This window comes from Caretta caretta, chromosome 2, assembly GCF_965140235.1.
Source record: "Caretta caretta isolate rCarCar2 chromosome 2, rCarCar1.hap1, whole genome shotgun sequence".
NCBI lineage: Eukaryota > Metazoa > Chordata > Testudines > Cheloniidae > Caretta > Caretta caretta.
The window spans coordinates 228,803,356-228,818,324 of record NC_134207.1 but is presented as its reverse complement, the minus strand read 5'-3'; the positions used below and the strand labels follow the sequence as shown (position 1 = coordinate 228,818,324).

The following is a 14,969-nucleotide window of genomic DNA, read 5'->3' as shown; positions in this document are numbered from 1 at the left end:
TATGCAGGGGAAAGTATTTGGGCCTAAGGGAGGCTTGCATGTAACTATCCAACACATTATTCTGCAACCAAGCCAAGTTCCCTAAGAATAGACTGGCAGAGTCTGGCAGCCTGCACAGTAACTTTACATGCAAGGAAAGCCATGAAAAATCAGATTGGAGAGGTCTTACTGATCTCATAGGCCATATAGGGAGTCTATGTAGCTGATTTTGATTCAACTACTAACAGCCATAAGTTTATTGTGTTCCTCTAGCAGCACCAACATAATGACACGGAAGTCAGGGGTCAAGGGATTTTGCTTTCCTTTCTTTAGTTTCAAGGAATCTTTGTTAATTTGAAAACAAAATAAGTAAAAGAGAAAAATGAGTGGCTGAAAATATTGGGATGGGGAGTGATTCATGGAGGGAATGGAGGTTTGGTGAGGAAAATCCCACCAACTGGGTTGTGTTGGGGATGGAGTTTTGTTGGGGTATTGCTACTGGTTTTGATTTTATTGTAATATTTAAAATAATGTCAACGGTGCCCAGAGCAGCAGATGGGAGTCTTATTATATTTTATAAATCTCAAGAAACAAATGCACAATATAAATCAATTATCCTTAAAACCTGAATTTTTAAAATTCTATGAAACCCTGGCAAAATTGCTGTCTTTTATTTCAATTCAAAATATTCCCTTTAAATGAATGAAAAATGCACAAAACCCAATACAAGGTGTCAAATGGGTCAAAGTAAGTGGGTGTGTTGATTTTTGCAGGAATATGCATGCCTGTCATAAATAACATGTACTTCATGATAATAATAAATTCACTACTTTTGAAATGTAATATCACAGTAAATTGTTGCATAATCCTCATTATCTGCATTTAGAGTTACTCTATTTCTTGCCAGTTGTTATGTTCCTAGGTGGTGTGAGTAATGGAGAGAAAGTTAACGAATTCCCAAAGCACATATTTAAATGGTAACAGTAAATTGCTCACTTTCTTCTAAGTGTGCCAGATGCCAGTGGAAATGAAGGGGAACATGTTGGAATGAGGCAGGACTAACATTGTTAAACCAGCACTGTCAGAAAACATGATGTCTGTATACAGCAAGCTTCAGTTCTGTGGGAAGAGCTCCATTTCAGCGCAAGGCCTAGAATAAGGAAAATACATAGCCACCCAGTCCTCCACTGAGAGAGGTTTCAGTGTACTGTACCTGAAAGGAAAAGAATCTCATAAATAATGAGCATTCCTCAAGGCTGCAGTGGCAGTCGGTGGCACTCTGGAACTCATTTGCGGGTTGGAGCACCACTGTAGGGCAAAGGAGACCACTTACCAGATTCACCTTTCCTGTCCAGTTGGCTAAACTTGCTTCTTGCCTTCTCACTCTCCCCCAGTATCACGACTTGCAAGCCTGATCTAATGTTTGTCCTGTACTTTACTCTGCACTCAGACTAAAGCACACTTGGACTGTAGCGCACCCATTTCAAAGGCTTTCAAAGCCTCATGCTCTTTACAGATTACCCCTGGGTTTGTCTGGACAGTAAGTAGGGAAGTACTGCACTGCACGCTTATTGGAAGCACTTTCTGTTGATTCCAGATTCTCTTATGTTTCGCAGTTGATAAAGCAAAGGATCTAGTTTACCAAAGAGTGTATGAGGAAGATGTAGCAGCAACAAACACTCCCAATCTGCTCTAGATCTCCCTTGCCTGCAGGGCACTGGCAAACAGTTGCAGCACTGAGCTGCAGGAGTACGTACTGTACTTGTTCCACAGCTGTTGGAACCTTCACTGGCAAGTGTCCGTGAAGGCATTCTGCCTGGTGTGTGTCTTTAGACACTGCCACTTATGCAGTGCATGACCTCTTTCCCCTTGCTCTTAGAGCCGTAACTGAGCCCTTCGCTTGTATTTCCAACCACAGGTCTCACTGCTTCCAGTAAACACTGAATAGTTAAACATGAGAGACTTGAAATCATTCTTTGGTGGGAAAAATTTTGTTCCTCAAGAATTAGTTGAGAATTATAAACAGGACTGCATAAGAGGGAAACAGAGACAGCTTCCAATATCTACTAGGTGTTTGGACAACTAAAAGGCTTCAGTCTGCAGTTGTTCCTAACCAGATATGTTTTATTAGTAACCTTTAGCACAAACAAATTGTCCTGTGGATATAAAGACTACACATAGAGTCTTTTACATTCTTTGTTGCTATTAAGCGATAAAGATTAAGGTGCAAAGCATTTCCTGGAGCTTAATGACTGGTCGAGAGGATTTGATGGCCCAAGGAACAGCCTAGGTTTATTAATCCCCAGGAAGTGCCCTTCACTGAGGTTGTTATTGCTAATATAAGCTGAAAATGAAATAAACCATACACAGTAGGTGAAAGGATTTATTTTTTATGGGTGATGCGTTTCTGTACAGGGCATTTGAAGAGAGTTAATGTCCTGTACTGTACACTAGCCAATCACATTGTGTGAATTATCTCTCTACAGCCTGTTCATTTCATAATCTAACATACCCTATCACCTTCATGGCAGAGTTCATTTATAAATCACATGCAGAATCCTATTCCAACGTGAACAGTTGAATTAATAAACCATTTTTTCAGGCAGCAGGAGTTGTAAATTTCCTAACATGTATCCTAGTAAACCACAGTAAAATATATCAGCAGAAATGAGAAATGCCCAAGTATTTATGTGACTTTGTCTAAGAATTAGAATGTTGTCAATTTAGTTTTGAGGAATGGAACAAGCTTTAAAAGAAGAAAATAATCTGTGACCAAGATAAAGAACAAGATGCCTGCTCTGAAGACTCTGGCTTACACAATTTAAACGCCATGAAATCTATATAAAACATCATTCTTATTAGGCAACCTCCTGTCTTAAGTGACTGCCCCAAACTAGTTATCTCTATTGAGTGCCAATCTAGTCCTTCTTTATTAGAAGACCACCTTGTTGTAGCAACCATGCAAGGAACTAACAAACTTCAACAGGACTTTATTTTTAAAGTGGAAACCTCTTTACCAAGCTGCTGATGCGCCCTCGGTAGCTCTCACTCCACCTCCTGAACTTCCCTCCCCCTCCTTCCTATTTCCTGTCCTTTCAGACTCCGAGCAGCCAGTGCTCCCAGTTCTAATAATTACAAGCAGCGTATAAACACCACATTCCTTCCTCTCTTAAGAAACTCTCCCAATTAAAATAAACGTTGTTCTAACCACAGGAACAAATATGAAACAAGACACTATACTGTTGGCAGAAATATTACACTGAAAACACTGTAGATGCTACATAACATAGTCTCTAGTCCAGACAGGTGGTCGTCTGTGTCTGACAGGCCGTGTCTCAAGCCCCGGTTCCAGTGCATTGTCTTGTTGTGTTGATATTACAGTGAAGTCATCCAATGCAGACTGGGTGTTGGCATAATCTCCTCTTGGTGCATAGGCAGGTGCAAGATAAGAAGGATTCCATACCTGCCCACCAGAAAGTCGATAGGTGTAAGGTCCCTTCTTCTCTATGATTTTAAGAGGAGCTGAGAATTTATGGTCCCCTTTGCGTAAAATTCCAGGTTTTCTTAATCTAACAAAGGAACCACACTCAAACTTTGGTTCCTTAGCACCCCGGTGCTTATGTGTGAAAGCCTTATACTTTGCTTGATTCTGTTCAACTGTTTTTCTCACATCATCCTCGCTTGGGGCATCAGGTCGTGCCTTTAACATTCCAGCAATGTTCAGTTTAGTATTCATCTGTTTTCCCATGCAGTAACTCTGCGGCTGATCTTTGCATTGTGGCATGTTGGGTAGCTCGGTATGCTTGCAAGAAATCAGTAGTGAAGGTTATCCACAATCGCCCTTCCAGTTTAGCCATTTGCAAACTCTCTTTCAAACTTCTGTTAAACCGTTCTATTTCCCCATTGGCTTGAGGGTAATATAGGGATGACCTTCTGTGTAAAATGTTCCTCTGTGCTAGAAAAGTTTCAAACTCCAGGGAAGTAAATTGACTACCATTATCTGAAACCAGTTCTTTGGGGTTACCTTCCCTGCTAAAAACTGAAGAGAGGAACTTAATTATTGTAGCAGAAGAGATTTGCAATGTAAATGCTACCTCAGGCCATTTACTGAAATAGTCTATGAAAGTGATGGCATAATGGCAGTCACTTGGAGCAGTATCAAAGGGTCCTACAATGTCAATTGCCACTTTTTCCCATGCAGATTCAGGAAGAGGAACAGGCTGTAATGGAGAGGTACATATCACTGCTGTCTTATCATGCATTTGGCAAGTGACACAGGATTTTATGAAAAAAGAAAAGGAGTACTTGTGGCACCTTAGAGACTAACCAATTTATTTGAGCATAAGCTTTCGTGAGCTACAGCTCACTTCATCGGATGCATTCAGTGGAAAATACAGAAGATGCTTTCATACATACAAACCATGAAAAAATGGGTGTTTACCACTACAAAAGGTTTTCTCTCCCCCCACCCCACTCTCCTGCTGGTAATAGCTTATCTAAAGTGATCACTCTCCTTACAATGTGTATGATAATCAAGGTGGGCCATTTCCAGCACAAATCCAGGGTTTAACAAGAACGTCTGAGGAAGGGGGGGGTGGAAAAAACAAGGGGAAATAGGTTACCTTGCATAATGACTTAGCCACTCCCAGTCTCTATTCAAGCCTAAGTTAATTGTATCCAATTTGCAAATGAATTCCAATTCAACAGTCTCTCGCTGGAGTCTGGTTTTGAAGTTTTTCCGTTGTAATATCGCAACTTTCATGTCTGTAATTGCATGACCAGAGAGATTGAAGAGTTCTCCGACTGGATTATGAATGTTATAATTCTTGACATCTGATTTGTGTCCATTTATTCTTTTACGTAGAGACTGTCCAGTTTGACCAATGTACATGGCAGAGGGGCATTGCTGGCACATGATGGCATATATCACATTGGTAGATGTGCAGGTGAACGAGCCTCTGATAGTGTGGCTGATGTTATTAGGCCCTGTGATGGTGTCCCCTGAATAGATATGTGGGCACAGTTGGCAACGGGCTTTGTTGCAAGGATAGGTTCCTGGGTTAGTGATTCTGTTGTGTGGTATGTGGTTGCTAGTGATTATTCGCTTCAGGTTGGGGGGCTGTCTGTAGGCAAGGACTGGCCTGTCTCCCAAGATTTGTGAGAGTGTTGGGTCATCCTTCAGGATAGGTTGTAGATCCTTAATAATGCATTGGAGGGGTTTTAGTTGGGGGCTGAAGGTGACGGCTAGTGGCGTTCTGTTATTTTCTTTGTTAGGCCTGTCCTGTAGTAGGTGACTTCTGGGAACTCTTCTGGCTCTATCAATCTGTTTCTTCACTTCCGCAGGTAGGTATTGTAGTTGTAAGAATGCTTGATAGAGATTTTATTAGTGCTTCAGTTTGAGAGTCCATCCCTGGCCACCAATACAGATCCCGTAGTCACTGTTTGGTTCTGACAATTCCTTGATGAGTATCGTGTGCCAGGTATATGAGTTTTGACTGTAGTTCTTCTGGCACAAGTAGCCGGTGTGTACCTCGTAGCACACAGCCATCGAGCAAAGAAAGTTCATCCTGAACTCTAAAATAAGGCAGCAAAACTAGGTCAAGGTTTTTAGGGTTACTGGGCCATCTCTTTGTCCAAAATTCCCATAGTTTTTGTTGAATTGGACACGCTGAACAAGCAGCTTGAAGTTGTTCTTTTGTAACTGCAATAAGAGTGCTTGTATTAAGCGCAACTACTACATCCTCATCCTCCAGTGAACCATCTGGTGAAGGCAAAGGCAGGCGAGAGAGGCAATCAGCGACCACATTTTGGTTTCCAGGCTTAAATTCCAGTTCATAATTGAAAGAGAGTAGTCTTGCAGACCATCTAGCAATACGATATCCTGCTCTTCCCAGTCCTTTCATGGTGAGCAATGTCGTCAAAGGGCTGTGGTCTGTGCGCAACTTGAACGTGTGGCCCCATAGGTAAGTTCTCCATTTTTCAGTAGCCCAGACACAAGCAAGTGCTTCTTTTTTGACTGTAGAATATTTCCTCTCAGCATTACTTAGTGTCTTTGAAGCAAATGCAACAGTCCTCTCTGTGTTGTCCTCATGAAGTTGTGTGAGGACAGCCCCAAGTCCATAATCAGAAGCATCAGTAGTTACAATTGTGGGCAATGCAGGACTGAATAGTGCAAGTACTGGACTATGTACAATCAAGTCTTTCACCATTTCGAAACTAGCTTGTGCATCCATTGTTCACACTAAGGTTGAACTTCTCTGTAGTAATTCTCATAATGGTTCAATGTTAGAAGCATAATTGGGAATGAATTTTGCATATCAGTAGGTAAGACCCAAGAAGAAACATAAGGTTTGCAAATCTGTTGGAGGAGGAGCATTTGAAATTGCCAGGATATGATCTGGATCAGGTTTTAGTCCAGCCTGTGAAATTGTATGCCCCAGAAAGGAGAGTTCAGTTTGTCTAAATTTGCATTTGGACCTATTGAGCTTGAGGCCTGCTTTGCTGATGCAGTTTAGTACAGACTGCAGGTTATTGTCATGCTCCTCAGAAATATTTCCAAACACGATAATATCATCCAGATAGCACTGAACTCCATGTTGATTCTTCAGAATCAATTACATCATTTTTTGGAAGGCACTTGAGACCATATGGAACACGTTTAAAACGAAATAGTCGCTTATGTGTAATAAATGCTGTGAGGTCTCTGCTATCTTCATGCAATATAACCTGGTAGTATGTGGTCTGAAAATCAAGAGTAGAAAACATCTGTGCTCCACTGAGTTCTGCAAATACTTCTTCTATGTGAGAAAGAGAATGGCTGTCAATCACAATAGCTTTATTTGGCTCCCTTAAGTCCACACAAAGGCGAATGCCTCCACCTTTCATCTGTGTCACTACTATAGGTGAAATCCATTCCGACGAGTCAATCTCATCAATAATGTCCTTTTGAACAGTTTTCTAAGTTCCTCTGAAACAGCTTCCCTGACTGAAAAGGGTAAGTGCTGCAACTTCTGTCATACAGGCATCACACTATTCTGCATTTTAACTTTATGCAGAAACCCATAAGCACAGCCAAGTTTCTCCTCAACCTGGTGTTGGGTCCCAGCTGAAACTGGTGTGTACCATGAGAGTGCTTTGCTGAGGAAGATCAATTCACCCATTAACTAGCCTGAGATTTAAAGCAGCCAATAAATCTCTGCCAAGGACAGGAGTGCCTTTGGGACAATGTAGAACTCTGCAGTTACACAGCAATCACCAAAAGTAACTATTGCTGGCAGGCAGCCATGTACTGGAATATGGTTTTACAAATAGCACACCAAGTGAAATTTGGGTTCAGTAAGAGGCACATCTTTAAAGTAATGGAAATAGATGGAATCAGGTAGTATGGATACTGCTGAGCCAGTGTCCAACATTAGCTGAATAGAGTATGATTTGCCTGAGGGTATGGTGGAAATGTTTACAGTGCACTTCATTTGTTCTGGAATATGTGCAGTAGTGATTTTGTCCACACTCAGCACAGTAACATCTGGTATTGTAACTGCATGCACCTGTTGACTGAACTGGCTACTGCAACATGCTTTAGCAAAATGCCCAATCTTTTTGCAATGATTGCACTGAGCTACTTTTGCCGGACATCCTGTGTAGCTTGCAAAGTGTTTTGGAGATCCACAGCGAAAGCATGCTTTTACTGTATTTTGAATTAGCTGATTTGGTGGTTTTCCATTCGTTTTCCTCTTGTAATCGTTTGACTGCAGCAATAGTGAACTTTTCTGCAAAGGATTCACAGCCTGGACTGTGCCTCCTGTATCCATGCTCATTATTTTGGCTTCAGCTGTAGCTAACTCAATCTGAGTAGCAATGGTTATTGCTTTTTCTAGTGTATGTTGTGGTTCTAGAAGTAAACGTTCTCTTACACAAAGCATGGTTGTTTTCTCAATGAGCTGGTCTCTAATCATCTCATCTGCCATATTCCCAAAGTCACAAGTTACAATCAGACTCCTCAGGGAAGCAATATACTGTATTATAGTCTCCCCTGGTTTCTGCTCATGCTGGCGAAATCTGTAGTGATTAGCGACTACATTCACTTTTGGCACAAAAAAGTTCTTCAATACAGTGAGTGCAGTCTCATATTTATCATCTGCAAGGGGGAAAGTGTAAAATATACACTGCCCTTCTGCTCCAAGGCAGTGGATTAGCAGAGCACGCTTTCTTACTTCAGAAATCTCTGTAGCAGTAATTGCAAGTAGATAAGTCTCAAACATACGGATCCAGGTAGTAAAAGCAATTGGAGGCTCACCTGGGTTTTGCACAAAGGGTGCAGGTGGGTTCAGAGGCAGAAGATCCATCCTCATCACTAAAATGTTGTAGCAACCAGGCAAGGTACTAACAAACGTCAACAGGACTTTAGTTTTAAAGTGGAAACCTCTTTACCAACCTGCTGCTGCACCCTCAGTAGCTCTCATTCCACCTCCTCAACTCCCCCCCACACCCACCGTCTTCCTGTTTCCTGTCCTTTCAGGCGCCCAACAGCCAGTGCTCCCAGTTCTAATAATTACAAGCAGCATCTCAACACCACACACCTATGCTGCGGATCTGATTTGTCTGTCCCTTCGTGGTCACTTAAGGCAGATTTCTCTCTATTGCTCATTCCTAACATTGGCCTAAAGGAGCAATTTAATATGTGGTGATATTAAACATTCCACTGCTATCAGTATGTTAAGACAGCTAAGTAATGGCACAGCCAAATGAATTCCATAAGGCAATAAGTATGTTGGTTTCATGTCACCAGTAAATATTCTGACATATTTGACAAGCAAACTGTTTAAAAAGGGAGAGGGAAAAATTTTCAGAAGTGTGTGTGTGCTGACAAAGCTGCCCAACTTTGTGTGTGCTCCATGCTCAAGCAAAAAGTCCAGGTTTAGTGCATGCAAAGGTATGTGTGCACAAAAATCCTTCCCACATAACAAGCAAGAAAATAGCGAAGGAAGATAATTGGAGTCTTCTGTTCCTTTTGCTCTGGGAAGCAGCTGAAAAGGGAGAAAACATCCTTGAACTGAAAAGGGTAAGAAAGTTAATGCCACAGGAAATCCCAGAGAAAACCAACACCTTGCACAGGAGAGAGAACAAAAACTAGCTGATTGGAAACTGAGTCTTGTGAAAGAAACAAAGCCCCAAAATGTGCCCTGGATGGAGAGAAATGAAAAGGACTTTCTATATCCTCTCCTGGGAAAGGACAGTGAGGGTTAAGAATAAAAATTAAACACAAGTACAATTAATGGAAGAAAATGAAATCCTTTCTATCCCATAATACAGTTATTATATTTCAGGATAATCCAGCACTATAATGTATAAGATACAGAATGAGATCACAAAAAGTGTCAGAAAATGGGGAGTATTGTGTTTCTTTTTAAAGTGGATTATTAAATAAAACTATGAATTGAAAAGAATAGAACTGGCTTTCTTTACTGCTCAGCTAACTCTAGAGAGTGTGGAAAGTTCATAAGTGTTTGAGGGAGCAAGGGGCTAAAAGAAAGTGAGTTTTGGATGTGTATCAGGTAACAATTACACTTGGCTCATGTTACTATAGTAATTCAGACTCCATGCCAATTCATTCCTTGGCCACTCAACATAGCCTGCAAGCAGCTGGTGCCAAATTTTAGGGTAGCTTTGGTTACGAGGTCCCCATTTTTATATAAATCAACAGTACACACTCATCTGGAATGCTGTGTTGAGTTCTGCTCACTCCTCCATCTCAGAAAGATTATAACAGAAGTTGCAACATAGGCAGAAAGAATGATTAGGGGGCATGGAAAACCTCTCTTATGAAGAAAGAATGAAAAGATTAGGATTTTTTATCTGAGAGAAGAGACAAATGAGAGAGGACATAATAAAAGGAACAAAAGATAAACGATAAAGAGAAGGTTGATCTGGAACCTCTGTTCTCATGATACAAGAACATTCACTGAAACCAAAAGGTGGCAAATTCAGACTGATGATAACTGAAATGCTTTCTCACACAAAGCATGATTAGCCTGTGGAACCCATTGTCATCATACATCATTAAAGCCAAAAGCTCTTAACAGGATTCAGAAAGGGATTGAACTATAATTATGGAAAACAAGAATATCCAGAGCTATAATAGTAAATGCTTTTTAAAAAAGTCAAGAGTTTTTTCTAAGGGATATAAACTTTCATGCTTCAGGACTTAAGCCAGTCTCTAACTAATGGGGCTTAGCAGGAAACTTTTGCATGGGATAGGTTATCCCTTAACTGCCTCCAGCAAGTCTTGCACTTTCTCCTGAGAAATCTAGTGGGAGACTCACTGACAGGATATTGGACAAGACAGACCCTTGTTTGAGCCCATGTAGGCAATTCCTATATTCCTTTGACCTTTAGGAAATGGGCTGAAACCATTTCATCTAAAAGTTCCAGAATGAACTTCAGCTGGTAAGTTTTTTGTTGCTTCTGACTTGAACCAGATTAAAAACCATGGTATCCAATAAAGACAGACCATCTCTAAATTGAGGAATCTTAATTAAAGGAGGGATGCATTTTTGAATAGTAAAGGTCAAGCAGCATGTCTCGGGTTTTCTGTAGAGATCAAAGGAAAGACCAAATAAAACTGCTATTGATGGGACCTATTTAGGGCTACACGATCATTCTGTATTCCTATTGCAATTGCTGATGGACTTTAAAAAGACAAATAGTTTTATTTATATATTTTTAATCAGTTTTATTTTAAATGTACCAAAATGGGTAAATTGAGATAAGCCTGCTTATTCCTATAGTCTTGGACTGGCATTTTTCATTGGGACTGTATGGCCAATTCATATTAGAGCAGCAAGGAATCCTAACAAATAGGTTTGAAAATAGGCCTGGAAATCTGAAGACGCACAGAGTTTTTCCTGATATTGGAGATTCAAGGCTTCATTTCAAAACTAAACATAACATGCACTCACAAAACCCCCTATTTGCACTCACAAATCTTCTATTGAACTGGTAAATATGTGCACTTTTTGCAGGTGCATCCCTCATCACCTTTGAAATGCATTCAGTATTTAGGTTTTCAGCTTCACTCTTCAATTTTTGTTGTCTTTGTATTGTGGTACCATCTGTAGGCCGCAGTACCATTGTGTACAACAAAGAGCTTACAGTCAAAGTATGTGATGTCTTTCTTGTATAAATCTTCAAATTTAAATGTATTCCTTATAAATCTTTTTTTGTATTTCCAGAGAAATAATTACCAGTATACCCTTTTTTCCAATGTGTCCTTTGAAGTTAAGAAGATGCCATATAAAGTGCAGCCAACAAAACACCCTGAGGGAAGCATAGCAGTAAGTATCACAAAAAATATGTTAAGACTTAAGCACATAAATTACTTTGGTCATCCTGTTCACAGTTGTGAAGGTTTTCTATATATACATATGGAAAAGCAAAACCAGTATTTCCTGTGTGAGTTCCTTGAATTCTTTTTAAATGAAACTTCTTATTGCTCTTCTTTACATGAAGCTGATATGACAGTGAACTCCAGTTTAAATTAATTGCTCAGTTCTTTTACAAATTGTAACATTGTGCATTGCTTTAATTTCAGTTATGTTAGACTTTTTGTGCAGAAAAATCTTTGTACCATCAAAGCCAACTCTAATTACCCCTGTAATTTCTTACCGTGGGCAAACAATCTGAAGGGAAAACCTTGTGCAACTTTCACCATCTTGTCTCTGTTATGTTCATTGTTTTTAAACATGTTACTGGTCTCCTCCCAATCAGCAGCATGCCTAAAGAGTAGAAAGTATGTTCTTTCTTTCCATAGAACCCTCTGTCCTTGTTTGTCATGGAGTTACTCTTTTATGTCCTGATTTTCAGAAAGACCTCCACTCATCCTCTGGATTTCCACCCTCAAATAATTGCAGACTTGTGATATCTAATTACATCATTTCCCCTTAAAATAAGGTAGTTCGATGTCTAGGAATCACACCCCCTTACTTTTAGAGAGGGGGAGGTTTAGGTGAGCCTGGATTATTGGGGAAAGGAGTTCTGGGACTCAATTTTTGTGTAAATTTTTTGTCAATACCAGAGCAAGGGCGGTCAGAGCAGGAGTTGAGAATCAGGCCAAGTTGGGTACCAGAAGGTCAGAGTCTGAGACAGGCCAGAGGGCAAACCCAGAGTCTGGTGTCAGGAGGCAGGCAGGGTCAGAAGCCGGAGTCTGGTGTCACTCACAGCAGGGTCTGAAGCAGAGCCAGGCAGGCAGTCTGTGTTGTTGCTCAGACAGCTCCCTGTCATGACTTCCTGGCTTAAATACTGGTGCCAGCCAGTCAGTGGGCTACAAGGAGCTGCCATTCAGGTCCTGCTGGGTATTTCCTACCGAGCCCAGCCTCACAGGATCCTCTTACGGGAGCCCAGCCTAAGTGTCCTGTGATGATGGGGAGGCATCAACAGTCAAAAACCCCTATGATCCCAGGTTCTAGACCTGCAGGTTCTTCCATCATTTTGAGAGACAGGAAGCTGGAGTTTGAAGGTAACCAAGTTAATCTGCTGGAACTGGTGGTCCAGTTTGTGGGAGGGTGTCCTGGTCTGGAGGTGTTTGGCAGCGAGCCATACCTTTTGGCCTACGATAAATACTGGAGCTTTTTGTCACCAATGATCTGCATGCCCCTTGTAGGCCTTCTATACCTCTTCTAGGTGATTTTTGAGTTCTTCCTGAATCAGGTGCATCTATCGGAGCCATTCAATGGCAGCAGGGTTTGGTGAGGCTACTGGTAATGTTGAGGGGAACCGTAATTAGCAAAGAAGGGGCTCTGACCCATAGAGGCATGGTCAGTGTTATTGTAGGAAAACTCTGCATATGGCTGGACCAGTTGTCTTGATAGTAATTTACAAAGCACCTCAAGTACTGCTCCAGTACTTGGTTCACCTGTTGTTTGTTCATCTGTTTGTGGGTGGTATGTGACGGAGGTGGATATCCAGACATCCAGTAGCCTGAATGCTTCACACCAGAAGCAAGAGCTGAATTGTGGGCCTCAGTTAGAAACTGTGTGGTCTGGAAGTCCATGGAGTCAGCCCATATTGTGCAGTAGAAATTGGCCGGTTGTCTTGGCAGAAGGCAGCTGGTTGCAGGAGATGAAGTGGGCCATTTTGGTCAGGCGGTCCAAAACCATTAAGACCACACTGTGACCATCAGATGGTGGGAGTTCCATGATAAAGTGTAGGTTGATAGCAGACCACGGCCTAGCCGGAGGCTCCAAGGGTATCAGGCTTGTGGAGATAGGGGCCTCGAAAGTCAGTTCTTTGCTTCCCCCGTAGTATTCCCGTTCTATGATAGAGCATCCTTGAGGTGGTGCCACCATTCTTAAAATTCCATTTTTATGGTGAGCAGCTTCTTGTCCAGTATTTAATAGTTCATCTCAGTGTGGATACATTTCTGGGAATAGAATGCACAAGGGTGCAGAACTGACTGGGGCCCGAATTGCTGAGGGAGTACCCCCTTTAGGGGCCACATTGAACACATCTGCTTCCACTATAAATGGATGAGTCAGATCAGGGTGTGCCAGGATCAGGCTGCGGTCAAGGCAGCCTTTAGCTGATCAAACACAAGCTGGGCTTTGGGTGGCCAAGCGAATTGCAGAGCTTTGTGGAGGAGGGAAGTCAGGGGAGTTATTAACTGAGAGAAGTCAGCAATGAATCTTATATAAACATTTGCAAAGTCCAGGAAGCACTGAAGTTCCCAGAGGGCCGAGTGTGCTGTCTAGTTGTGGATGGCTTCCACCTTCTGTGGATCTGTATGGATTCCTTCCCGGGAGATGATGTATCCCAAAAATTCAATGGTGGCCTGGCTGAAGGTGGATTTCCCAGTTTGGCACGTGACCGATGTTTCCGTAGTCTCCCCAGCACAGACCAGACATGGTGGTAGTGTTGCTCCGGGTTCTCAGAAAATACCGGTATATCTTCAAGATAGATAATTACATATCAGTCCAGGAGATCCCTGAATATGATATTTATGAAATACTGAAATGTTGCAGGGGCATTGATCAAGCCAAACAGCATCATCAAGTCCTCAACGTGCCCATATAGGGTGCGAAAAGTAGTCTTCTGTTTATCCCCAGGCTTTATATGCACTAGATTGTATGCCACCCAAAGATCTAGTTTTGTGAAGATCCTGACAGTTGCAGGCAGCCCAGAAATTCCATAATGAGGGGCAAAGGGTACCAGTTATGTATGGTCACTTGGTTCAATGTGCGATAGGTCACTATGCCTCTGTGTAGACTATCTTTCTTCTTCACAGATAGGACTGGTGCCCCTGCTGGAGAGCAAGATCTCTGAATGAAGCCCTTGGTGTGGTTTTTTTGGATATACTCACATAGTGTCTCCAGCTCTGGTTCAAATATGGAGTATATCAATCCATAGGGCCCCGGGCTGTAGGTCTATCAGGCAGTCATAGTCTCTATGTGGGGGTAATGAGTCTGCATTCTTCTTCTCAAACACATCCAGGTAGTCATGGTACTTGTCAGAGAGGCTGAGGTTCTGGCCTGGAGTAGCTCCCCTGCTGTACGTTCTGCTTCTGAGGGTCTCCTCTCATCCTGGGGCCCCAGGTGTGGGACACTTGGGGCAGATTGTTTCATTGGAGGCACACTTTCTGACAGTATTCAGAGGAGAAGCTAATACTCCTCTGCCGCCAGGAGATACATGGATCATGCCATTCCAACCAACAAATGCTCAGAATTATCGGGAAGAACAGGGAGCAGATCACATCAAAGCATATTATTTTTCGGTGCCCTTCCACTATGGCCTTTGAGGGGATGGTCTCCCCAGTCACAGGTCCCGATGATGGGGTGACCCATCAATAGTCTCCACCGGGTCTGCTGTGGGTTTTGACCAGAAGGGGATCTGCAGGGTATTGGCTGCTTCATCATAAAGTTGGCAGCAGCCCTGGTGTCCTTCATTGCTAGTTCTGGGGGGGATCTGCTGCACCTGCCCCAAGACCTAGGTGGGTGGGA

At 42.1% G+C, this 14,969-nt stretch overlaps 1 protein-coding gene across 1 annotated transcript in view; it reads left to right on the top strand.

Moving 5' to 3' along the window:
* Positions 1–14,969, top strand: part of ITGA8 (integrin subunit alpha 8) — a 174,045-nt gene that overhangs the window by 141,200 nt on the left and 17,876 nt on the right. Inside the window, exon 28 of the mRNA XM_048838037.2 lies at positions 11,211–11,312. Within this exon, the coding sequence (XP_048693994.2) occupies positions 11,211–11,312 (102 nt within the window). The remainder of the gene's footprint in view (positions 1–11,210; positions 11,313–14,969) is intronic.